The sequence below is a fragment of the Scardinius erythrophthalmus genome (genome assembly GCF_964197995.2).
Source record: "Scardinius erythrophthalmus genome assembly, chromosome: 10".
NCBI lineage: Eukaryota > Metazoa > Chordata > Actinopteri > Cypriniformes > Leuciscidae > Scardinius > Scardinius erythrophthalmus.
The window spans coordinates 7,329,506-7,356,011 of NC_138230.1; the positions used below are offsets into that span (position 1 = coordinate 7,329,506).

At 38.0% G+C, this 26,506-nt stretch overlaps 2 protein-coding genes across 7 annotated transcripts in view; one reads left to right on the forward strand and one right to left on the reverse strand.

Annotated features, from left to right (window-relative positions):
* oxsm (3-oxoacyl-ACP synthase, mitochondrial) overlaps positions 1–1,433 on the reverse strand; it is a 7,013-nt gene extending 5,580 nt beyond the window's left edge. The window contains exons 1-2 of one of the 6 annotated variants that reach the window (XM_081377274.1): positions 997–1,433; positions 49–123 (exon numbers count right to left, since the gene is read on the reverse strand). The gene's annotated coding sequence lies outside the window, so the exon portion shown is untranslated. Of the gene's footprint in view, positions 141–328; positions 877–996 lie in introns of those variants that run through there. The other 5 variants (XM_081377276.1, XM_081377275.1, XM_081377277.1 and 2 more) reach the window with 5 other exon arrangements.
* Positions 1,434–1,449: 16 nt separating this feature from the next.
* Positions 1,450–26,506, forward strand: part of trpn1 (transient receptor potential cation channel, subfamily N, member 1) — a 39,427-nt gene continuing 14,370 nt past the window's right edge. The window contains exons 1-18 of the mRNA XM_081377279.1: positions 1,450–1,653; positions 2,611–2,712; positions 8,540–8,635; positions 9,541–9,654; positions 9,821–9,925; positions 10,806–10,904; positions 16,463–16,564; positions 17,001–17,102; positions 17,580–17,678; positions 17,926–18,126; positions 20,940–21,041; positions 21,130–21,228; positions 21,904–22,032; positions 22,139–22,267; positions 23,186–23,302; positions 24,149–24,247; positions 25,342–25,542; positions 26,376–26,474. Coding sequence (XP_081233405.1) covers positions 1,516–1,653; positions 2,611–2,712; positions 8,540–8,635; positions 9,541–9,654; positions 9,821–9,925; positions 10,806–10,904; positions 16,463–16,564; positions 17,001–17,102; positions 17,580–17,678; positions 17,926–18,126; positions 20,940–21,041; positions 21,130–21,228; positions 21,904–22,032; positions 22,139–22,267; positions 23,186–23,302; positions 24,149–24,247; positions 25,342–25,542; positions 26,376–26,474 — 2,133 coding nt within the window. The 5' untranslated portion in view covers positions 1,450–1,515. The remainder of the gene's footprint in view (positions 1,654–2,610; positions 2,713–8,539; positions 8,636–9,540; positions 9,655–9,820; positions 9,926–10,805; positions 10,905–16,462; positions 16,565–17,000; positions 17,103–17,579; positions 17,679–17,925; positions 18,127–20,939; positions 21,042–21,129; positions 21,229–21,903; positions 22,033–22,138; positions 22,268–23,185; positions 23,303–24,148; positions 24,248–25,341; positions 25,543–26,375; positions 26,475–26,506) is intronic.

Sequence of the window (26,506 nt, forward strand, 5' to 3'; positions counted from 1 at the left end):
TCACGTCGCAGATTTAATAACTACATGTAATTAAATTCAAATACGTACTCTCATTCACGTGGATCCAGCAGTGGCTAATGTAAACAGACCAGATAGAGGCGGACTTCCGGTTCTCGGTGATTTCTATAATAAAAGTATCCAGATTCAGTGCTAAAAGTTCTCGTTTAATACACCTAACGAATCAAAGGCACGATTTACACATTTTTCTCCAAATTATCTGACTTCAATAGGACCATTATTATGATTCATAATAGTAGTAATGATGATAATAATATCTTTTATTAGATTATCTATATTCTGAAATTAGAAAAATTAGCAGTTTTATTACACGTTGTTGAGGAGATGCAAGTAGTGCTAGGAGAAGCGAGGTTAATCTAAACTCAGCACTTTGAGGACATCTGCTGGTTCAAGCCGTGTGCATGCAATGAGAACTGAATAATGTGCAGTCTTTTGTTAATTTGTTGCACTTATTTTGTGCATTTTGCGACACTTTTACAGAGACAAAAATGTTAACGACTTTTAGAGATAAAAAAAATCTGGCTCGAGATTATAGATTGATGTAGTTTAAAAATGACGTTTGATTGGATTTTAATGAAACAATTTCTGATTGGCAAATGTCACGTGGTTCCTCTGGCGGAGTCTGTTCCGTTGAAAACAAATCGCGTAAAAAATAGTATGGAAATATACTGGGTTTGTATTATAAAACGCAAATACCAGAATAATAGATATACAAATATAAACAAAAACAACCAAATAAAATAGCATATAATAGACTGAAATCTAATCTAAAACGGCCATATCTCTAAAATGATTTAAAAACTTTTATTTCTGACAAGAAAAAAAAGCCTTGAACGCCAATATGCATTTACTCGGCCTAATTAACTAATTAAAAGTAAATAAATTTATTTGATTGGTCAATAAAACATCACGTGATGCGGCTCTGTTTCATTGAAACCAGAGCCGTTGAAAATTTGAACAAAGTAGGCTATCACTAACCTTTTTTTTGTGTCTGACAAATGTACCATTTTACACACCGAACAAACCTGATATGGTCAAATAAAACAGTTTTCCACGCAGATGGACCTGATTTCACCCTAAATTAGAAATTATCTAATCATATTTCATCATTATCAAAGTGGATGATGGTCCTGAGGTAAACGACTTGTGCTATTTTCTTCGGAAGGATACACTCTGAAGTCCAGCGGCTTGAGCTCTTATTATTCGGGCTCTTTTGCTGTGGGCTTGTTTCAATGGTCTTTTTTGTTGAATCCAGGCTAACAGGAGGAACCGAAGGCGGAGTTTGCAAACTTTAGCCCACCGCAGACAGTCGTCGGAGGAATGTCATGTTGGCTCTACACCTCCTACCAAGAGGGAGGAACCGTTAGACCCGCACCTGCACGCGCACTAGTCTACAACACATCTGTCTTCATTGTATCTTTTAAACGGACATGCTTTTCTTATGGTGTTTACAGACCCGTACTGCTTAATTCCTCTGAGTTGATTGAGTGCTCTTATATGATGTCTGAAAGCTCTGGTGTCTCAGGGGCCCTTCAGCGCCTGATGCCTCTGGCCCTCAGGGGAGAGTGGATGGCACTAGAACAGAAACTAAAGACTGTAGAAAAGGGAGATCCGGACATCTTCCAGTTCGACGAGGTGAGATGCACAGCAGATGCATTTTGTTATTGCATGCTTTAAAAAGTCATTAAATATAAAGAGTCATTATTATTATCACTCAAAATGTATTATGACTGCATTATAGTATAGAGTAAAGTGTGATAAAGAGTCATTAACATTTATAAATATATAATATATAACATTTATTTATATAAACAGCATTTTAGCATGTTTAGTTTTGCATATAGCTCTTTAAATTTGAGCATATAGGCCTACAGTAACGTTACCAGTCAAAAGTTTGAAATATAACTCTCTTATTCTCTTATGTTCATCAAGCCTGCATTTATTTGATCAAAAATACAGAAAAACAGCAATATTGTGAATTATTATGACAATTTAAAATAATGGATTTAAATGGTAATACTATTTACCAATGTTACTGTATTTTTTATTAAATAAATGCAGGCTTGATGAGCAGTTCAAAAACTTGAGCAATGTTTCCTAACTTTTGACTGGCACTGTTTAATGTTAAATCAATGCATTTAACTAATCATGCTTCATGGTGCAACTTTTAAAAATATTAGATAGGTTTTAGATTAAATTCTAGTCTATTAGATTTTATTTGGTTGTGTTACAGTGTGCATTTTCTTTACATTTTATATATATTCTGGTATCTGCTGTTTTATAATAAACACCAATATATCTTACGTAATTGCAGTGCTGTAATGATTTCATAAAAATGTTATTCAATTACATATTTATTTTCATAACTTCAGTTCAGTACAGTAACAGTTCTGTGCTTATGCAGTGTTCAAACTGCTTTATTATAAAATCCTTGCATTTTAATGAACCTCAGCATCTGTATGTTCAGCGTTTGTATTGATTTCCCTCCTGTGTAAAGCACACATGCACTTCAGCTCTGAATACACGCTCTCTTCTGCATCCGTGAAATATTGCCTGTGCTTCCCGATGATATATTTCCTTGTTGTCCCACAGGAGTCTGGCTTGAGCCTGATGATGGTCGCGGTGCGAGAGAACCGTTTGTCTGTCGTTGACAGGCTTCTGGAACTGGGGGTCAATCCAAGTGACAAAACCAAGGTAGGAGTTTCCCACCGTCTGGACTCGTGTCTTAAATAACTTCACTCCGCTGTGAGAAAACCAGCACCCGCCACTCAACGCACATGTTGTTCATTACTAGCACGCAATTAAACTTTTAATGGAAACGGTTCGATGGCGTAGAAGCTTATTATAGAGCAAGTGCTGCTGATACTCTGGTCTGTAGATATGGCTCGAGCACCTCCTTCAATAAATTCTTAGGGAAAAGTATCAGCAAACCTCTCCTACTTTAGTACTTGTTTTGGGGTTTGCTCAAATCATATTTTATGATCTTGTTTCTTTTTTATGGAGTCATGAAATCTGTTGTACCGTATGTTGGTGTCAGTATCTGCTGTGAGTTTTATAACTCGGTGAACGCCTCAGTGAATAATTGTGCCTCTGTGGGTGTTTAAAAGTGCAGCACGGATCAACAGTGAACACTAAGTTGGATCTGACAGGAAAAGTTGACGGAACTGCATGGAAAATTATATTTGTGTGAGAGTGAATGGGCGAGAGAGTTAAACAGCAAGTCTGCCCGCTTGTCCAACATGTGCTATAGTCTCCCAAAAACATCAGCATTTAACATGCATTATTTAAAGATATTAGTACTTTTACTCATCAAGGATGCATTAAATTGATCAAAAGTGACTGTTACAAAGGGCAAGGCAAGTTTATTTATATAGCACATTTTATACACTATGGCAATTCAAAGTGCTTTACACAGAAAGGAATTAAAATAATCACAAAATAAAAGATTATATTTCAAATAAATGCTGTTCGTTTAAACCTGCTATTCATCAAAGAATCCTGAAAAATAAAAATGTATCAGTTTCCACAAAAATATGAAACTTTTTTCAACATTGATAATAATCATAAATGTGTCTTGAGCATCAAATCATCATATTAGAATGATTTCTGAAGGATCATGTGACACTGAAGACTGGAGTAATGATGCTGAAAATTCAGCTTTGATCACAGGAATAAATTACACTGTACTATAAATTTTAGATTGCAATAATACTTCACAATATTACAGTTTTTACTGTATTTTTGATCAAATAAATATGCAGCCGTTGTGAGCAGAAGAGACTTTTTTTCAAAAACATTAAAAATCTAATCTAAAAACATCTAAAGTAGAAGCTATAAGATTATATGAAGAAGAAGAAAATCTAATCAAATAATTTGGTCTTGAAAGAATTTGTTCAAAAATGTTTGAGTTCATTCTGAGATCTCACATTTAATTACAGACTTACGGTATCTTGTCAAATCTGAGCAGTTTGAGACATTTGAGATATTTTCTAAAACTCTAGAAAAGACACATGTGAAATAACTTTGGTCTTTTTATCAGGAGAAACATCTGAGAACTTGTGCAAATGTCTCCAATTGTTCTCAAATTGAATTTCGCTGCTGTCTAGGTCGGAGGAACACTTCATATTTATAGGAGATCTCATTTCCTATGGGTAGATAAGAAAGTTTCTGCTTGGAAAAATCTATTTTGTAAGTCATCTGCTAAATGCATAAATGCAATCTGTGTAATATAAGTTTTATGAAGTACGAACAGTTTTGCTTTATAAGTGTAAAACAGAAGTGCCAGAGCTTCAAATCAATGTGGAAATGGATGTTGTGAACGTGAATGAGAACATTTTCTCATGGCTGGTGGACTTGAGGTTAGTTTAATTCTTGTCAGGTGCTTTTACTTGTTGTGGTGACTTTACCAGCTAATTTATTTCAAAAGGGATCATGGGACAATAATAACTTGATTTTTACATTTCATTTCAATGTGAAATTTGCCAAAAAGACTTGGATGTTTAGCAGGTGTTCTGGCTGATGGCTGCAATGTTGTTTCCACTAGAGTTCTCAACGGGCCTGAAAATTACAACCCGACCCGACCCGGCCCGTGGCTTTTAAAGCCCGGACCCGATGTAACCCGACACATAAACATGAATCATCTGCCCGAACCCGACCCGCGGCCCGACGCCTCGGATTTTTTTTTTTCTCTCATACACGTATTATCATGACCAGCAGACGGGAATTCAAATCAACCTTTAATGTTCACGCCTTTTAACAATACAAACAATACAAACAACTGAAACAATACACTTTAAATATATAAATAGGCTGTAGTAGCGACGGTGAATTCACCTGCGGCAAGTTTACTTCTCACCAACTCCATCTTCTTCTCCAGTCTAAAGGCGTGCACGCAGCGGCGTCAGGTCTGCCCCCGCCCCTCTCCATGATGCACGTTACACGCAGCAGCCAGACTTTCTTTACGGTGACCAGCAGCGATGATTAATAAATGTTTTTTTTTTGTTTGTTTTGTTTTTTACTGAGCGGAAAAGATTAAGCCCGAGGTCCGACCCGAGTCATTTGATTATATTTTCGACCCGAACCCGCGGGTCCCGTCGGGTTTGTCGGGCCGACCCGACCCGTTGAGAACTCTAGTTTCCACTCAACATGATTTTTAGATTCGTTCTTCGGCTCTACGTTGAGCTTCATTTTACACTCTGAAAAATACTGTGTGGTTTCAACCCAAATTTGGGTCAAATATGGACAAACATAGCCGTTGAGTTAAATTTTTATCCATATTTGACCCAAAATTGGGTGAAAACAACCCAGCATTTTTCAGAGTGTATTTTTATTCAGTTTTTTTTGCTTCGTAAAGCTCATCTGTATCTTTCACCGTCCATACCTTTTGTTTTAGTGGATGGGGTGTAAATCTCCAAAGTTGAGTTTGTCTGTACTTGAGTTTCTCCAAAACCCACGAGGTCTGGATTCAGACCAGTGTCTGTTTCCCAATCCCATCACATGTATTGAATTACCCTACAGTTTTGAAATACTACTTTTGGGCATCGTGTGGTGAACGACAAGTGAATCAATCATTCACGGGATGGGGGAGGGGGGGGGGTCTGTCTGTCGATCTATCAAAACTGGTTTGGTAAGAAAGAAATGTGCAGGAGTTTAGAAGTGGAAACCTCGCTGTGGTTAGTAGTCCGAAGTGATTCACTAAAATATTCCTCTGCGTAATCTCTTCCATCTTTGAAAGTGTCTGGAATGCTCTTTACTGTGTGTTTAGGGGGTTTTAGGAGTGCGGCGCGTGTGGCCTTTCTTCAGGTGATCCAGTGTCTTTGACTTGCTGTGGTTTAGACCAAACAAAGTAAATCAGAAAAACACACTGTCTGCATTTGAACCTCAAGGAAAGTATGAGGTACACACTTAAAATAATTGTCTATTTTCTTGTCCTAGTTTCAAGTTTGGCATCGACTAGTGAAGCTAGTTGCTCAGATACAAAGGTTAGTCACAGGGTGTGTGTCTAAAACCTAGTGTGAGCTGCCTTGCTATCATTAGCCGCGTTTCCATTACAGATTTGCGCAAAACTTTTTTTGCGATATTTTCTAAATGTCGATTAAAAACTATTGTGAAATGACGGCGTTTACATTAACCGAAGTTATGCGACTGAAACATATTTTTTTTCCTCTCGCGATAAGTCATTCCAACAGTTATGGCGGTGGATGTTGGCAGGTTTACATATATCCCAGTTGCCTCACTAACCATTATTTTTAATCGAAGGAGACGTAGGCGTGTTATCCAATCATTAATGACAAGGAAAGACCCTTATACTTGTGAGCGGCACATATGAGGATATTATATCATATTTCTGCTTCGAGGTCTTGATTGTGGCATTTCTTTGTGGTTTATAATCCAGTATTCCCGTAATTATTTTGTCTTTTATGAGTTTAATAAAGAAAATGGTTTCCATTGCAGTTTCGCGAAATAATCCTTATTTTCGAATTGCCTGAAAAATCACATCATGAGAGCGTAAACACTTTTTTTGCGATATATGTGAGTTTTTGCAAAATTGACTTGTTTCCATTGGGCGTATTTTCTGTTCGCAATTTCAATTTGCGCAATTTGAAGGGTAATGGAAACGCGGCTTGTGCCTAAATAGGTAGAAAATTTATAATTTAATATAAACTCGACTTATAATTGATTTCTATAGAATTTGTTTCTAAGATAAGTCCTTGTGACTTAAATGTACTTTTAAATGTAATCATTAGCAGATGCTTTTATTCTAAGTGGCTTACAAATGAGGAAAATCACATGCAATTTGTCATTTTGTTAATATTTATAAAGAATATTTTTATTTTAAATATACACTATCATTCAGAAGTTTGGTGTTGGTAAGATTTTCTTAATGTTTTTTTTTTTTTAAAGTCTCTTCTGCTCACCAAAGCTGCATTTATTTGATCAAAAATACCGTAAAAACAGTGAAATATTATTTGAATTTTAAACAGCTGTTTTATATGTGAATACATATTAAAGTTTAATTTATTCCTGTGATCAAAGCTGACTTTTCAGCATCATTACTCCAGTCTTCAGTGTCACATGATCCTTCAGAAATCATTCTAATATGATGATTTGATGATCAAGAAACATTTCTGATTATTATCAGTGTTCATATTTTTGTTTAAACATGACTTTAGATTAAAAGATTTTATCAAATCTGTGTCTGTCTTTCAGTGTTTCTAAGCCCAAACTGCTCCTGCCACAGTTCAGTTGCCATGGAAACCCCTTTTTGGGTTCCATCCAGTTCCATTTCATTATTTGATACAACGTTTTCGACTAATGATGGTCATATAGAAAAGTGCTAACAGGGTTGTGTTTCAATTGAATTCTTTGTGGTTAGCCACACTATAAAGTTACAGCAGCATTAGCATGTTCCCTACTGTAAACAGCTGAAATTGCAGTCTTGCACGTTTTTTTTGACAAGGGGTAGCATAGACGTTTCCAATACCAAAAACGACATATGATTAATCTAAATTCAATTCACCAGCCGCAACATTATTCTTAAACTGTGGTAATGTGGGTGCACAGTCGCTATGTGTCCAGTTTGCTTTGAGTTGTAGCTTGGTTTTATATGAAGGACGACAACTAGCATCCTTTTCTTCATTTACTCGAAAGCTTACGAGATTATTGCTCATTCGGTAACTCTTGGTGATCCTGCTGGAATGTCTATCCAGCTGTGTGTGTGTGTGTGTGTGTGTGTGTGTGTGTGTGTGTGTGTGTGTGTGTGTGTGTGTGTGTGTGTGTGTCGGTGACTCAAAGCTGTCCTTGGATAACCTCTACAAGCCTTATAACCTTCTTCAAAGGCTTCAAATAACTCCTAGTGAAAGAGACAAAGACAATGAGGTCAATATAAACACTGGACCCAGTTAACAGGGAACGTTCTCTCAGTTAGAATGTTCGTTCAAAGTTATCAGGTCTTTAATAATGTTTTCAAAACGTTAGCACAAAAACGTTATTTAATCATTTTTCATGAAACTTTTTAGTTGGATGTTCGTCATACATTTTTTAAATGCTTCAGAATGTTCAGGAAGCATTCAAAAGTAACATTGCAAGAATGCTTGAAAAATTTTAAAATGGAATGTTCCAGAAACAAGTTTTTAAAACATTTTTGTTTGATTGTTCAGGGAACATTCAGAAAACACATTTTCATAACTAAATTGGAATGTTAGAAAAACGTTTCTAGATCATATGTTTGTTAGATGGGGAGGTTTACAGCAATTTTGCAACATTTCAGAGATCATTTCACTAGAATGAACGATTTCAAAATTTCTCCTTATCAGTGTTATGATAGTAGCCGTTTAACTCACTAACACAAAAACTACTTCAGGCCATAGTTCAACATTTCATTTAGATTAAAATGTATATTAATCCTAAGAAAAACAGAGTTATATGTCTCTCTGTCCTGCAATACACAGAGAATACCACTGAAAACCAATCACAATCTTGTGTTTAATAGCTGTTGTTGTGTGTTGTTTTTGTTGATCAGGACGGCAGATCAGCGTTACATGTTGCCGCCGCTCACTCCAAAGATGAGATCGTCAAACTACTGGCCAGAAAAACTGATCCCAATTTACCAGCAGGGGTAAGATCCTCAATTTACCCATCTTTGCATGCATTCATTTAAATGTTTTAATCATTAAAATAATTTCTTACTCAGTATTTTAGTTTTTTTAGTTTTTCAAGTACAAATATCTAAACATCTTAAATCAAGATACATTCAGCAAAATTAAGTGAGTTTATGTTCAAAACAAGTGGGTTCAGAGAAATCAACTTAATTCAAAGGGAAAATAAGATTATTTTTCTGACCCCATTGGCAGTTACTTTTTTCTTGTTTTAAGCACAAACTCACTTAATTTTGATAACTTTTTCAGAAAACAAGTCTTAATATCTCGTATCTTGATTTAATAATGTTTGATTTGATAATTATACAGGAAAACAAGACAAAAAATAGTAAAATAATAGAAAATAATTTTTGCAGAAAACACTATATCGAGTTATACGTGGCCATCGCTAACACATTTCTTACTGTTGCACCTTTTTAATCATGTACATGGCATTGTTTTGTGTTAATGCAGTCTTTAAATGTGATTATTCACTGACCTCTGAATGCATGATCATGACCAACAACACAAACACGTCTCAGAAAACGTTTCCCGTTTGTACAGGAAATGGACACAACTCCTCAAAACTGCTGATTATGTTCACAGTCTTAGTCTTATTTTAATTTAAATTTTTCAAATATTTTCACAAGAAACATCACAATAATCTATCAAGTTGTTTTTTTTTCATTCCATAGCACTGAATGTTTAATTTTCAAACCCTCAAGAGATAAAAACAACATTTTGTGTATGAATCTCTTAAAGTTTACATGCTGTACTTAAAAGAATACCATGGTATTAACATGTCCAAAAAGCATGAATTACACAGTATTTTTTATAGTATTTTATTCTCACACTGATCTCATTTAACTCTTGTTCACACGCCCAGCCCAGTGATCAGTTGCCCCTGCATTACGCAGCGTCTCGACCGACCGGAGGACTCGGAGTCGTGCAAACGCTGCTCAAGTTCAGCAGCAAAGATGCTCGTCTGACACCAGACAAGGTACAAACACTTCATTTGCTAACCTTTTAGCAGGCTCCTCCCCCTAGTGGACAGTGTCATGTTTCATATTACAACATTCACTGCACGGTTTTAGAATCAAATCTTTTTGTAAGCTTGTAAAACACATATTGTTGGAAAGATCTGAGAAGTTTTCCTGTCAATCCAGGATGGCTGCCTCCCGCTGCTGCTGGCTGTCGAAGCTGGGAATGTCGGGATTGTACGGGAACTCCTCTCCGGCCAATCAGAGCCTCAGCTCAGAGCTGTGAAGACCGTAAGCGCCACATGACTTGGCAGACCTGAGGATCACATTCATACGATCATTACTTGCTATTTGAATTGTCAAATAAATGAAGTGGAGTTAAGTAACTGTAATGTAAAGCGTCTATTATTTCCAAACTCCATTTGTGGCGCTGACCAACATGTTTTCAATTATGTTAAATGTAATGTAGCTTTCTTCAGATGTAAAGCTCTTAAAATGAAACACTTTATGCTTAATGCTCATAGTCGTCGTCTCCTCCTCCCGCCCCAGATCTATTAAGCTATTAAAAAATACATCAAAATGCAATTTTTACATACAATGACAGCAGCTCAAAATGTAAAAAATAAAAAAGTCTCATTGAAAAAAGGCTGAAATTCTCGATAAAACAAACGAGAATTTCATTATTATTTATTTTATTAGTGTGGGAATTTAGCACAAAAAATCTTTAAACTCTTAATGCGCAAGGAATATCTATTAAGGCTATTTAAAATACACTAAAATGCAATTCATTGAGAAAGTCATAATCTCTTTAAAAGACTGAAATTTATTTAGGCAAGTATATCCTAACAAAAAGCAGTGAACTAAGAATATTTGAAAACCATTTTTCCGCCAAAAAGTCAGTTTGGTACAGCCTCTTTGTTGTCATGTGACACTACTCAATACATATCTTTTTAGGTTGACATTAGTATAAAAGTTTTTCAAAAATACATGAATACAAAGATTGCCTTATAAATTTTTTTGTTTTGAAAGATGTTAAACATCCTCATGTGTCACTGACCCGTAACATCAAATCCAGAATCAAATGAGCTTGTTTTGAAGCAATATGACCCAATTTTGCATTCCAGCATGAATGCATCTGATTTGTTTTGTGATGGTTGAATTGTGTTTCCAGGCAAACGGAGACATGGCGCTTCACATCTGCTGCAGACGGAAAGACGTTGACATGGCCAAAGTCCTGGTGGAGTTTGGTGCGAATCCGGACTCTCAGAATGTGAGGAGCCCACAGAAACTCACACACACCATCACAAAGAATAAGCAAAACACATGCAAAAGGCTTTTCTAGTGTTGATTTGCCCTGTTTTTCGAGTCGTTGTCCTGTTGCATACACACAACTTCCGTTGGGCTTCGATTGGTGTACAGATAATCTTATCAAACCATGAACATCCAGGAAAAACAGGAATCTTGATACAGCCTCATGTCATTATTAAACTTCAAAATAAACTAGTTAAAAAAAAAAGTTTGTCAAGAAAACCTTTGATTTTGGCTTGAGAAAGTTTGAAGTAGATGTAAAAGCTTGAGGTTTGAAACAGTTTGAGAGCTTATGAACAGCTGATGATCTGCTGTTGGTGAATTATGACATTGCCAATTGTGTATATTTAGATATTTGCATTATTTTATCTCCCTCATCTTTTTGAATTAGCAGCTGGGAGCTGGTCATTAAAAATATAGATTTTAAAAGTATCAACACAATAATCTGTTTATCGTTCTTTAAACACATTATTATTGTATTAGCAAACTCCAGTATTGGTCGACCTCTAATTCGTATGTATTGATATATTGATACATAAACCATTTTCAGTAGACCTACATATTGAATGAAACATGTTTTGAGTATTTTAAACTTGCAGTTCCCATGTTTTGCTGATAAGCAATAGTATTGCTGTTTATATTGCTATATATAAGTACTCATTGAATATGTGCTCCAGCCTTTAAATGAAAGTAAAATAATCATGATATATGATTTATTTTGAGATTATGGATTTGTTCTCTATGGACACACAGTAATAAAAAGTCTTACATTTTCAGTGCAAAAGTGAACTCAAAACTCTTTTCCCATGTCATTAGCAGAATCCAGTTCACTTTTGGAAAGTGATTAGCTTGGGGATTCAAATACTTTTGAATGGAATGTATCATAATTTGTGTTTATGCAGACTGATTGTTTATTGATGTGACTTGCGTTTAGTTTAGATTAAATAATCCAGACGTACTTTTTTCCTGCAACTGTATTCCAGGTTTCTTTAAGATAGTGCATATACTTGCATTTGCCACCACAATTGTACAGTAAATTGACCCAGATATGAGAGCAAGGAACAGAAAAGAACAGATTTGATCTCACTGAGAGCTTTGAAAAGAAAAGACACGAGACAATGACAGAAATGTGGATTGAGGTAATGGGTGGAAGTGAGATAATGGATTTTGGAGGAGTTTTGAATAAGGAAAGGGCAGATTTTGTACCCAAGGGCCTTGTTGACATTATTGCCCCTTTTGATTGTTCACCATTTCTGTCTCCATGTTAATGGTTCTTCCTTCCTCCTGTCTGCAGCGGAAGACCCATCAACAGTCTCAAAAACATCCGTGACAATTATCCTCTGAGGATGATCAGAGACAGAGAGTGTGATTGCTGATCAGTTTAGCCACATCCAGTACATATGACTGATTCCTCTCCAGGGTTATTTTAGTGTTACTTGCATACTACATTTACATTTATTCATTTAGTGGACGCTCCAGCGACTTACAAATGAGAACAATAGAAGCAGTTAAACTAGCAATAGGACAATAATATGCAAGTGCTATGACCCTTCCCAGTTTAATCTAACGCAGTACAGGTATGTATTATATATGTATATAATATATATTTTTATTAATATTTTAAATTAGCTATAATTTTTTACATTTTCAGTTTTCACTTTAATTTTAGTTCAATTATGACAACTCTTAAAATAGTTTTAGTATGTTAATGTATTTGGTCTTTGCAGACTAGAGCTGCCGCAGAGCAAGTATGGATTTGCTACTGCTAATAGATACACAGACACACAAGTAAGGCATGCTGCTGCTGCATTAATAGAAATAAATGATAAAAACATAAATCACACGCTGTAATGAAATCCATTGGAGGCAAGTTGAGATGAGGACCCAAAGGCAAAATTAATTATCAAACATAAAACAAAAGCATGACCAGGCATGGAAAACTCTAAACTAAAACAGGAACATAAAACGAAGACTAGAAAACAAGAAACCGACTAGAACAAACAATACTCGACAAGGACACAGGGCAAACATGAGGGCTTAAATACATAGACTAATTACAAGACAAGGAACACCTGTGAACAATGATCAGACGATTAACCAATGACAAGACACATGGCGGGATCACATGACAAACAGGGAATCACCTGAAAAGACACAGAAACATGACAATAGGCTTGTTCGACTTCATGCAGCTCTGCGCAGACCGATCGGCGGCTGACTTAAAGCAGTGCATGCTGGTTAGAAATTTTGTCCGACTTGATACAGCGCCGACGCCACGTGACTGTGACGTGTGCCATCAAAGCACCGTGAGAGCGATCCGAGAGTAGCCGGAGAACTCAGCTAGCGCAGCTTCTCAAGAGCGGCTGCACGAGGGCTGATGACGACACAGCTGTTCCACGATTGGCCGGATTCAACACATGACAACGATCACGTGTGTTTCGTGTTTATTCGAACGCCTTTAGTTCCTCTAAAGCTCTCAAATCAGTTTTTTATAACAGTAAACACTCTTTTCATGTCGTTGCGATGTTATATTGTGTCATGTTTATCAAATTAAAACTGATTTAAAAACGTAGACTCCACTTCATTGATAGTAGCTTATGTTGAACTTTATTCTTGTTCAAACAGACGCTGTATGAAGCAGTACATAAAGTATTGAATGAAAATGTCTCTGAAACATCTGTTATTTGGCAAATATTGCATTTATTTCACTTCAGCTGTGGTAAAGTATGCAAACACCACGTGAGCGGTCACTACGGGAACCAGAAAGTGTCCGACTTCACGTCTCCGTTTGCAGCTCCTCCCCGCCTGCACGCGGCTACTCTCGCCGATCGGGTGCATCCAGTCGAACACACCTAATGACAAGAAACAAAACCCAAACCGTGACACATGCCATGTAAAATCGACTATTATACAATTTAAATATTAGTAATTAAACACTAAAATGCTTTAAGAAATTAAAAATAATAATTCAGATTATTAAAGATAGTTGTAATTTGATTATAACCGACTCCTGTGAATTACAGATATTGTATTAATTACCCATAATTACTGTAATACCCATTAATTTAGGATATGTGAGGAGGAAAATATGCTGCATTTGCATAGGGTCCTGTCACCCCTGTTGTGTGGAAGAGGGTCCTGTCACCCCTGTTACGTGGAGAAGGGTCCTGTGACCCCTGTTGTGTGGAAGAGGGTCCTGTCACCTCTGTTGTGTGGAAGAGGGTCCTGTCACCTCTGTTGTGTGGAAGAGGGTCCTGTCACCTCTGTTGTGTGGAAGAGGGTCCTGTCACCTCTGTTGTGTGGAAAAGGGTCCTGTCACCTCTGTTGTGTGGAAAAGGGTCCTGTCACCCCTGTTGTGTGGAAGAGGGTCCTGTCACCTCTGTTGTGTGGAAAAGGGTCCTGTCACCTCTGTTGTGTGGAAGAGGGTCCTGTCACCCCTGTTGTGTGGAAAAGGGTTCTGTCACCCCTGTTGTGTGGTAGAGGGTTCTGTCACCTCTGTTGTGTGGAAAAGGGTCCTGTCACCCCTGTTGTGTGGAAGAGGGTCCTGTCACCTCTGTTGTGTGGAAAAGGGTCCTGTCACCTCTGTTGTGTGGAAGAGGGTCCTGTCACCTCTGTTGTGTGGTAGAGGGTCCTGTCACCCCTGTTGTGTGGAAGAGGGTCCTGTCACCCCTGTTGTGTGGAAGAGGGTCCTGTTACCCCTGTTGTGTGGAAGAGGGTCCTGTCACCTCTGTTGTGTGGAAGAGGGTCCTGTCACCCCTGTTGTGTGGAAAAGGGTCATGTCACCTCTGTTGTGTGGTAGAGGGTTCTGTCACCCCTGTTGTGTGGAAGAGGGTTCTGTCACCCCTGTTGTGTGGAAGAGGGTTCTGTCACCCCTGTTGTGTGGAAGAGGGTTCTGTCACCCCTGTTGTGTGGAAGAGGGTCCTGTCACCCCTGTTGTCCTGTCACCCCTGTTGTGTGGAAGAGGGTCCTGTCACCTCTGTTGTGTGGAAGAGGGTTCTGTCACCCCTGTTGTGTGGAAGAGGGTCCTGTCACCTCTGTTGTGTGGAAGAGGGTTCTGTCACCCCTGTTGTGTGGAAGAGGGTTCTGTCACCCCTGTTGTGTGGAAGAGGGTCCTGTTACCCCTGTTGTGTGGAAGAGGGTTCTGTCACCCCTGTTGTGTGGAAGAGGGTTCTGTCACCCCTGTTGTGTGGAAGAGGGTTCTGTCACCTCTGTTGTGTGGAAGAGGGTTCTGTCACCCCTGTTGTGTGGAAGAGGGTTCTGTCACCCCTGTTGTGTGGAAGAGGGTCCTGTCACCTCTGTTGTGTGGAAGAGGGTCCTGTCACCTCTGTTGTGTGGAAGAGGGTCCTGTCACCCCTGTTGTGCTCTTTAGCCGAGTATTTTTTTATTTTGTTTGCTATAACAGCGGTCAATTGCAAGGATGCGTGAACTTGGACGGGCACATAGCCTGCAATTGCAACATCTGCTCCAACAGCCGGAACTGAACAGGGTGTTTGGAGGAACACTGGGCTTTTTGGAGGGTGGTCCGGCCGCAGCGAGACTTAACCCTCCCCTCTTCCAGTCTGGATGATCAGGACTACTTTGGCTGGCTGCTGAGTCGGCATAGGCTTCTGGCGATCAAGCGTGTGTGCGTGTAGATCAGTGCACTGTTATGGCTGTGCAGTAGCACTGCGTTATTTTATAAAAGACTTCAGTAATCGGAGAAAAAGGAGTTTTCCCCATCGTGTCTAGCAGACGCAATACGAAGTGACCGTTCGAAAGGGAACCTCTTATTGCTGCTTTGAAAAGCCCAAGAAACCTCAAAGTTATGAATATGAAAGGACCTTTCGACATATGTTCATATTTCTCTAGTTTAGTTGGAGACACTATGCTAGCATTAGAGGTTTGAGGTATGAAGATCAGCACGGAGCCGGTTGTTTCTCTTCTGGCCACGTGAAAAAGGGTTACACACAAAAATGCTACTTTGAAATGTAAGGAAAGAAGCCAGTCTTCATCGTCACTGAGCATTAGCTTTAACGTCTGCCGGGACGGCTGGGAGTTTCTGGAACGATCAGGAGTTTTCTGTGAGGTTTGGAAAGGATTGAAAGTTGAGTTTGAAGGGTGGATGGATGGAGGAAGATGTTTGTCCTGTTAAAGGCCAGTGAGTAAGTATGAATTTGTAGAAAGTTATGTGCATCATACAGTAATATTCCCAAATTGAAGAAGCACTGATGGATTGTGCTTCATATTTAAGTGCTTTCTGATCAGTTATTCATCGTTCAGTAGACGCCTGTGTTCATTAGAGAGCATCCGAGTGCTTCATCTTTATTTGAAGCGCACTCGTATTATTTACAGCACCAAAACCAATAAAGAGACACTGAGGTTTACTAATACACAGAACATACAAGTCAATGTTGTGCTGCTGTTTGAAATGCACAAATCGTGTGAGCTGACATGCAGATTTCCTATTCGGTGAGATTTCTCCAACTGGATTCGACAGCGTGGCGTTGAGCTAATTACCCAGCATGTCTTGTTTGTCCACAGAATGAGTGGCAGACTCCTCTGCACATCGCCGCTCTGGAAGGAGACGAGAACATGCTGAAGTTGTTATACCTCTGCAAGGCCAGTTCCAACATCTTAGACAAGGTGAGACAGAAAGACACAAAGAGAGGAAACACACAAGTCTCAATATGAATCGCCAAAGGCAAACAGTAGTAGCTCTCAAATACTGTACACTGTAAAAAAAAAATGAAATTGTAAAAAAAACAAATATTATTGGAGTATGGTTTACAAGAAAATACTATTTTCAATCTTTCTACTTCACAATATTATGTTTGGTTCAATTAAAAACTTGCTGTTTCTCTCAGAAATCCATCTATCCATTAATGTGTTCTTCTGCCCATCCATCCATACATCTATCCATCCATCCATGTATATATATCTTTCCATTTATTCTTCTGCCAATTCATCCCATCCATCCATATATCTGCCCATGCATACTGTACGTGTACATGGTAGAGGTGTGTTTTTGTCGTGGCTGTTGTTGATTGTTGTTCACTTCTTTCTTTCTCTTCTGTCTCAGATGGACAGATCTCCTCTACACATCGCAGCAGAGCAGGGACACACCAATGTCGTCGAGATCCTGACAGAGAAATTCAAGTCATGTGTGTTAGCAAGAACGAAGGTGACTCGCTTTCAAACCTTTTGTTATTGCTTACACATACTAAATACATAGAAAATTTAAAAGACAGAATTTAAAGTTGAGGAATAAAAACAGACACAAACGAGTCAATAGCTGTCCAACAGTAGGAGTATAGAGCTACAAAATGAACGTGGAGTTCATATTGAGATCTTTGACTTTTAATTGCAGTCTGCAAATTGGAGCACATTTTGAGATGATGTTGTGATGCATATGATGAGACTGGGATCTACAGTATTTCTCAGGAGAAACATCTGAGAAGCAGGAGATTTCAGCAAAAGTTTCCATTTGTTTTCAAATATATCATTAATGTAATTGCTGTCTAGAAAACAAAGAACTGAGAAATAAAGAGATCGCATATGTTTTTCTTTTATGGTCTTGAACACACTAAATGTGTTATTTCCCTGTGTTGTAATCCGTGAACATGTTTCTAATGAATCTCTTCCGGTTGATCCCGTACAGGACGGCAACACACTTTTGCACATCGCGTCCCAGTGCGGTCACCCTGCGACTGCTCTAACGCTCCTGAGGAAAGGCGTCTTGTTGCACATGCCAAACAAGGTACTGAACACATCAGAGAAACTAGCTTAGATTAGATTAGTAGATTGATTACCACAAGTGTGACGGCCTGAAGATCAAATCTTGTTTCATATTATAACTCTGGTTGTTGAAGGGTAAAATGTTTGTTTATACAGAGCACCTGTTTAGATCTTGTTTTCTGAACTGTTTGTGACTAAACATATTTATATAATGTATAGCTGGATAGCTGGATGTTGAATATAGCTGGATGTTGTGTAATTTTTGGCAGTCGGGGGCGGTTTGTCTTCACGCCGCGGCTAAGAAAGGCCACACGGTTGTAGTGAAGGCTCTGCTCCAGAAGGGGGCGCACGTGGACGCCACCACTAAAGATGGACGGACGGCTCTTCACATCGCAGTGGAGAACTGCAAGCCACAGGTGGTGCAGATGTTACTGGGATTCGGGGCACATGTGCAGCTCAGGGGAGGAAAGGTAACAAGAACACCTTAAAAAAAACGGTTACTCTTTATTTTGAGGTGTCAATGTTATAGTGTAATTATATATTTAAGTACTGAGTAATATTAAGCAACTATGTGTACTTAGTATAGGGTTAGGGTAGGATTAACCTTTTTGGTTGAAGGTTAATTACATGTAATTTTGCATAATTTACTGTTATTACTATGGTACATGTAACATATGTAACAAGGGTTTCATTGTAACCAAGTACATGTAACATATGTAACAAGGACACTGTAAAATAAAGTGTTACCATTTACACCAGAAATTTCCATCAGAGTTTAGTGAGATGTTATTAATTTAAAGGATCATCTCAATTAATTTGAAAGAAATTAAATGCATTAATTAGCATTAATGAACAATGAACAAAACATTTGCATACCCGCTAGCTGTCTAATAAATAAACCTGGTGCTGTATATTATGAATATTGTTGGCTCTTTGACAAATTGCTTTTATTCCTCTTTTGTAAGTCGCTTTAAATAAAAGCATTGACTAAATGCATAAATGTAAATGTATTCATCTTTGTAGTTGATGCAGCTGTTTATTATTAGTTCATGTTAACTCATTAGGCTAAATTATATTGCTAACTTTTTATTTTAATAATGCACACAGGGATTAAAGTTCTCCGTCGCTACGACGGATTTCCGTTAATTGCAGCAAGTCTATGACGGATTTCCGTCAATATGGTTCCAGTCTGTCCTTAATGTCTTAAATTCACTTTTAATAATTTTAAGGCCGTATATAGGCTTTCATTTCTCAAATAGTGTAATAAATGTCTTAATTTTAGTTTGAATAGGTCTTTAAGGAAAGACGAGGTGTATTCACCCTGCTGAAGGGGATATGATCAAAGCCTGGAGTGGAGCAAAAGCACGTTCCTCTCTCCACTTTAAGCGTTCTGTAATCACTTCGCTTATGGTCCACTCCGGGTTTTCAATTACCGCTCACGGAAAGTGCATGTCAGGCTACAGCTGAATAGGTAGACAGGTAGAATGGAGACACTTATAATGCAGGTAGGGCTGGGCGATATAGATATAAAAAAATATATCGATATATTTTTGAAATGCGATATGGAATTAGACCATATCGCATATATCGATATAGTTCAAATTTGCGCTGTGATCCTTGCTCCCCTCTCCTCCGCTCCTCCTTTTCCACTCTGCGTGCGTGTTTATTAGAGCATGTTGTGTTATGAGAGGCGATTCATGACTACTTCAGAAAACCCAGCACAATAGGAACTACCAGGCAGTGACATAAGTGTACGCTGAAATAAAGTTTTTCACCTCAGAAAAACTGACTTTCTTGTCCTATCAGTTCTCGTAGCGCACACTCAATTGCACGCGCAAATGCAGCGGCGCGCGCTGTATCGCCTCACTGATCAAGCTAGTGCAAAAGAAACTACGAGCATGCAACGCCGTTACGTTGTAAATTACCCGAAATAAAAGTAATGCAGGGATGATTTTCATTATATTCACCAGGAGCAGTTTCCATGTTTCATTAACAGTTATAGTTAATATTGTGTATTCACCATGGTAACTGTCGTTTCCATATTAACCCCAAAATGCCACTATTTTTCTTTGTATTTATTTTTTATATTTTTAAATGACTGTAGTGGCTCATACCAACATTGTATTAACAAAAACTAGTTTGGGACTGCTATTTAATAGCTTTCTAGCACCATATAAACATTAGCATAGGCCTAATGTTTACTAGTCTTTACTATTAGTCATATTCTTACAATTTATGTTAAGTAAAGGGGAAAAGTACTTGTGTGTGTTAACAAATTTTGTGTAAACGTGTTATGATTTGCCTATATATAATATTTTCCCCTTTACTTAACGAAAGTTTAAGTAAAGGGGAAGGCTTAGCGAAATGGGGGGAGAATGGCAAGCCTTTTAGTTCGTGGACTAAAAAAATCAAACAGCCAGGTACGTGTCTTTGCACAGTATGTCACAGGAGACTTCAATATGGCAATAATGGTGCTAGATGGAATAAAAGTGCTAGGTCACCATCAATCAGAAGCTAGTCACAATGCTGCCGTTCGTGCTCTACAGTGTACAGTACACATGCTCCCTGCCTGGTTTTCATAGATTAAAATAGCTTTTAAAATACGCCTACTGGCAATATTAAAGTGGTTTAAAACGTCTCCCCTTAAAACGCTATTGGTCTTGACTATGTAAAAAGTTAAAGGAATATGACTTGGCCTAAAAAAAAATTGTCAGAAGAATTTTTTTCACTTTAATCCCTGTGCACAAGTTAGGGTAATTATAGTAAACTAAAACCATTAAAAACATTTTGTTTCTTGAAATAAAAAAAAATGTTTGTTTTTTTATTGTTTTAGAAAATAAAACTTGTTTTAGTTCAGCTACTTGCCTAGGAAACAATTCTCATATTCATTTAGTTTAAAATGTATTATTATTATTATTATTATTATTAAAATAACTAAAACTAAACTGAAGTAAAATTACATAGAAAAAGATCAAATAGACATAAAAGACAAAATATAAAATAAAAACTACATCAAACTATTAATAAAAACCATAATAGAATGTCAGTTTTACTAAAATAACAGTGGTATTAGTAAATGTTGACAGTAACATTAACTGAGATTAATAAATACTTTATAAGTATTTTTCATTGTTAACTAATGATTTGAAAAAATCTACAAACTGTATCAGTGCAAGAAAAAAAATGTTTTTGCCTTAAAAAATTAAGGAAAGTAGTTGGTATATTTGGCTCTACAGGGAACGAAAGCAAACCCTTGGTTCGTGTGTGTGTGTCCTGTATTCAGGCGCAGGAAACCCCTCTGCACATCGCAGCGAGAGTGAAGGACGGCGTGAGAGCGGCGGAGATGCTTCTGAAGAGCGGCGCGGATGTGAACGCAGAGCAAGAGGTCGTCAGAAGGGGGCGTCACTGGGTCACACAGTTATACTGGATGTTCTGTAACATGGCACTGAAATAGTGTTTTCTTCTCTCATCAGAACGGAGAGACCGCTCTGCATGTAGCCGCACATCACGGCGCTCTGGAGATGATGCGAGTGCTGATCCAGGAGGGCGGCGATGTCACCTGGAAATCGAAGGTACGTTACCAAACATTCCTGGAGAGATGCTGCATCTTGAGCTGAGACACTGCAAGCAAAAGTTAAACAATAAAATATTGAAATAAAATACATGAAATGATGTTAATACATACAAACTCATTAATGATATAGAATCATAAAAAATATATATTAATAACATTTTTCTTTTGTAACATTTTATAATGAGGTTGTATATATTAACATTATTGACAAACTGTCAAATGATAAACAATTTATAATTTTGTAATTTTGAGTAAATAAATAATAAAAATTGTAGTCATTAAATTATATTTAAATAAGAAAGTGTTGAATTTAATTTCTAAAACACAAAACTGAAATTAAAGTTATGTATGTGTGTGTGTGTATATATATATTTTTATTATTATTATTATTATTATTTATTTATTTATTTTATTTAGTAATTACATTTTAATATCGTTTTTTTTTTTTTAATTCAACCCACCCACCCCACTTTTTAAAAATATATTTCGTACAATATAAGATAAAGCTATACTAAGATTTAAATTATATATATAATTTTTGTTTTTTTTTATTAATTTATTTATTTGCAGTCATTATGTCTGTCTATATCTATCTATCTTTCTGTCATTCTATCTTTCTGTCATTCTATCTATCTGTCTATCTATTTTTTTATATCTTTTATTTTTTATCCAGGTTGATGAAAACTCTCTCCATGTTGCGGTGCGTCACTGTCACGCTCCCGTGGTGGAGGAGATCTTAAACTCTCTGACCAATGAGAGAAGCCGTCAGGAGGCGGAGCTCTGCGTCCGTGAAGGGAACCAGGTCAGACTCAAAGATAAATAAATGATAATGACGTGATAAACTACAAATGCACCTGAGACAAATGAAACCCAGAATGCTTTGCTTGTGCATGGTGGTGGTTTGGCAGATCGGTGAGACGCCACTGCACCTGGCAGCTCAGCTCAGGAGGGACTCAGTGCATCAGACAGATGAGGACATCTGCATCATCAAGACCCTGATGGAGCATCATGCTGACATCACTGCCGTCACCCGACAGGTGTGTGTCGGCCAGTCACATAATGGGCCCTATTTTAACGATCAAAGCACATGGTCTAAAGCACACGGCGCAAGTGCTCATAGGGCGTGTCCAAATCCACTTTTGCTAGTTTAACGAGGGGAAAAATGGTCGGCGGTCCCGGTGCATGGTCTAAAAGTGTTGTCCCTATTCTCTCAATGAGTAATAGGTGTGATTTTGGGCGTAACATGAAATAAACCAAACAAAGTCTCATCTCCCATTCCCATGGCGGATTGCTATTTACATGGTGGAATTTGCAAGTGGAAAGACTGAACGAGTCTCCAGAGAGGGAAAAGATCTGCTCGTGCACGAGGTTAAAGCACTAGCAGATCATCTACAGGACGAGCCGGATTCCACCATATCTTTATGTACACAATATTAATCTTTTACATTGTAATCCTTTTATTTTAAATATTTGGCGTGTTTGGGTGCTGCTGTGCGTCCCTGTGTGTAATAAGCAGAGTGTACGCGTGTTGTGGACCCGCCTATAGGCGAACATTACTAACGCACTCTTTAAATAACAAAAAAAAATTGCGCCATTGACTTAGACCAGTTTTCAGTTGGTCAATGGCTCAGTCTATCTCAGTTCCTCAAAAAAGCAACGCGCCAACAATTCCCCTGAACACACACCTCGTTTTCAGACCAGCAGCCCATGGGCGCACAGATGGGTGCAAATGCATTTGCTATTTAAACAACAATAAGAGTTTTCATGCAGGACGTGAAAATGAAAACTGCGTCAGGCTGAAACTAGCAAAAAAAAAAAAAACACTTGCGTCGCGCTTGGCGCTGCAATGCATCGGGTGTATGATAGGGTCCAATGTATGTTTGAGAACACACATTTATAAACCAATCTGATCAGTATTCAGTAAGCTAGTATTCTGAACATGTTGCTTTACTCAGAGTGGAGAGACGCCTCTTCATTACAGCGCCAGGGTGGGAAATACTGCCGTTCTTCAGGAGATGCTCAGTAACGTCCCCACCAACCAGCTCCAGACTGCCATCAACAAACACACCGAGGTACGAATCAACATGAGATCTGCTTCACATCTCAGAAAGATCCCAGAGTGATCTGGCACTTTATTAAAGGGATAGTTTACTCAAAAATGAAAATTCTGTCATCATTTACTCACCCTTAAGTTGTTCCAAACCTGTATGAGTTTCTTACTTCTGTTGAACACAAAAGAAGATATTTTGAATAATATGGGTAAGCAAACAGTCAGTGGGCCCCATTGACTTCCATAGTATGGGAAAAAAATACTATGAAAGTCAATGGGGTCCAATCAACTGTTTGGCTACTGAGATTCTTCATAAATATCTTCTTTTGTGTTCAGCAGAACAATTTGGAAAAAAATCCTCAAAACACTAATAAAATGGTTTTGCTTGTGCTATTTTATTATATACTATTATAATTTTTATTACTATTTTGGATAAGGTTTTATTTTTATATTTTAAATTAAATTTACCTTTTTAGTAATTATGTTGCTTTTTTCACTTTTAAATATTACGTTTTAGGATTCATTTATTTTTAGGTTTAATTGTAATTTTATTTTTGTTTTAGTTTTAATTCAGTTTGATTGATTTCCAGTCAGTAATTTAAGTGCTTCAACTTATTTCAGTTAGTTGGCAGGGCAACTTATTTTTCATCTAATAATAATATTTTATTTTGTTTCATTTTAACTTTATTTTAATTATCAAAAATAGTTTTAATAGTTTTAATTAACAATAATAACTCTGGATGCAAACCGTTATTTTGCATGTTTTCTGTCAGTTTGGCACAGTAGCTTCACTGTAAACAGTTTGGTGTAGTTAAAGTTGAGCTTGTGTATTGATGTGTTTGTGCATATGTTGGTGTGTGTGTCACAGAACGGCTGGTCTCCGCTGTTGTTGGCCGCAGATCAGGGTCACACAGAGGTCGTGAGGGTCCTGCTGCAAAACAATGCCAGAGTGGACGTGTTTGATGAGGTCAGAAAGACGATTAATCACTCAAGCTTATTACTGACACGTCTAGATCAGTGTTACTTTAGTATTGTTTATATACTATTATAGTATGTATTAAGATTTTAGTTTGTTTTAATTATTTTAGTACAGATGGTAATATCATACTGAATAATTGCTGTATTAGCCATGCTACTCCAAGAAACTTCAAAGAAATATATATGTTTTAGAAGTAACATTAGTATTTATCTGCTAGTGTAGTATTTAATAAGCAGCATGCAGAGTTTAAAAGTGCCCCATTATGCTTTTTTGGATATTACCTTTCATGTAGTGTGTAATAAAGCTGTTTGTGAATGTAAAAGCTCTGTTTCAAAGATCAAAGTGCACAACAAATAAAGTTATTTTCTCCCAAAAGAAAGAAGAGATTCAAACTGCCTGAAACGAGTCGTCAGTAATTTCAGTCTTACTTCCTGCTTAAACCTACATAGGTTTGTTACACATTTGCATAATATCAGTCTATGGTTTTCGTTGGCTACTGGTGAACAGCGTCTGCTTTGCCCCGCCCTCAAACACTGTAGTTGAATCAGAGACTGGAAGAGTTTGGTTCGAGTTGTTCATGTCGAGAAAACGCTGTTTTCTGCTGCCAAAGCAAATCCACATTGATCAGATTGATACTGTAAAACCGAGCCATTCGTTACTGTTCCTATCACTGTGTATCGAGTGCTGAGGAAGAGCTGAAATTCAGATATAATGTGCTTTTGGATTCTGTCACGTGCTGGAAGCAATCAACCAATCACAACAGACTGACCAGTATTTTGACCAATCAGAGCAGGCTCTTGGAAAGGCGGGGTTTAGAGAGTCTGAATGATTTATCAAACCGTTTCAGACACTGTGAGAGAAGAGTTGATGTTGCAGTGAATATTATGTGAAAATTAAAGTGTTTTTGACCTTGGATGCATTGAAGCCTATTGTGAGAGACATCCAAAACAAAATTAGGTACCTATAAAATAGCATAATAGGGGCACTTTAAATAATTTTGTTACATAATAGCCTTTTATTTTGAGACTTTCGGTCCTGAAGAACTTGATTAATGAATTGTGATTTTTGTGAAATATCAACAGGAGGGGAAGGCCGCCATTCATCTGGCGGCAGAACAAGGTCATCAAGACATCGTGGATATCCTGCTGTCCCATAAGGCCTTTGTGAACGCCAAGACCAAACTGGGCCTGACGCCTCTTCACCTCAGCGCTCAGAGCGGGTCGGCGCGGCTCGTCCGGTTACTGGTGGAGACCCATCAGGCCAGCGTTGATGCTCTGTCTCTGGTAAGAGCTGAGATCTCAGCAGAGATTATAGGGGCTTTCGCACCGGAGGAACATTTTCGTAGTTCCTAGAACTATTGGCGGAAGTTCCCGGTTTTTGGCGTGTTCGGAACTAGGAACAATTTTAGTTCTAGGAACTCCTTTTGGAGGAACTAATTCAGCTCCTACGTCAGAGTCGATCTAAACCAGCACTATAGGAACTATACGTGACGTTAGTGTGCGCTTATTGGCCGAATGGACGCAAAACACTAGAACCCGCCATTTTAAAAAAAGGCTGTGTAAACACACAGATTATAGTCTATATTTACTCCAGAAACTAACTCGACGAACATGGAAAACAGTGATAGATGGGCCTCTAAACCTTTACACTGAAGAGTAAATCCAACGCAACTTTAAAGGGACCGAGCGAAACATGATTATGTATTTCTGCTCAGCTAGTGACACTGGACATCAACCACACACGGCATACGCTAATAGCTTTTCATTACTGTCTACTTTTTATGTATAACAGTTCTATCTAATAACGTATTAAACAGGACTGTTAGACAGATCGTAAACTAATGAACACGGAGAATGCGAGCACTGTTTGCTCAGGCTCAGGCGTTCTCAGTGCCATCAAAATAAAGGTCTGCCGCGCCGTCAAAATAAAAGTCACAACAACAAGCGCGGCTTACGTCACTTCAGAGTTCCTACTGGTGTTGCGAATGCAACCAGGAAAACATTCCTATGGGAACCATTAGTTCTCGGGGGTGGCTTGATCCTATAACTATCCGATGCGAAAGACCCTCATGTGACTTAAAGCCGGAGAAACTCAACTGGATGTCTCTTGTTCACAGAGAAAGCAGACGCCTCTTCATTTAGCAGCCGTCGGGGGGCAGCTGGACGTCTGCAGCAGCTTATTAAACCTGAAAGCTGACATCACTGCCGCAGATATCGTGAGTGACGTGACACAGCTCTGTCGGCTGCA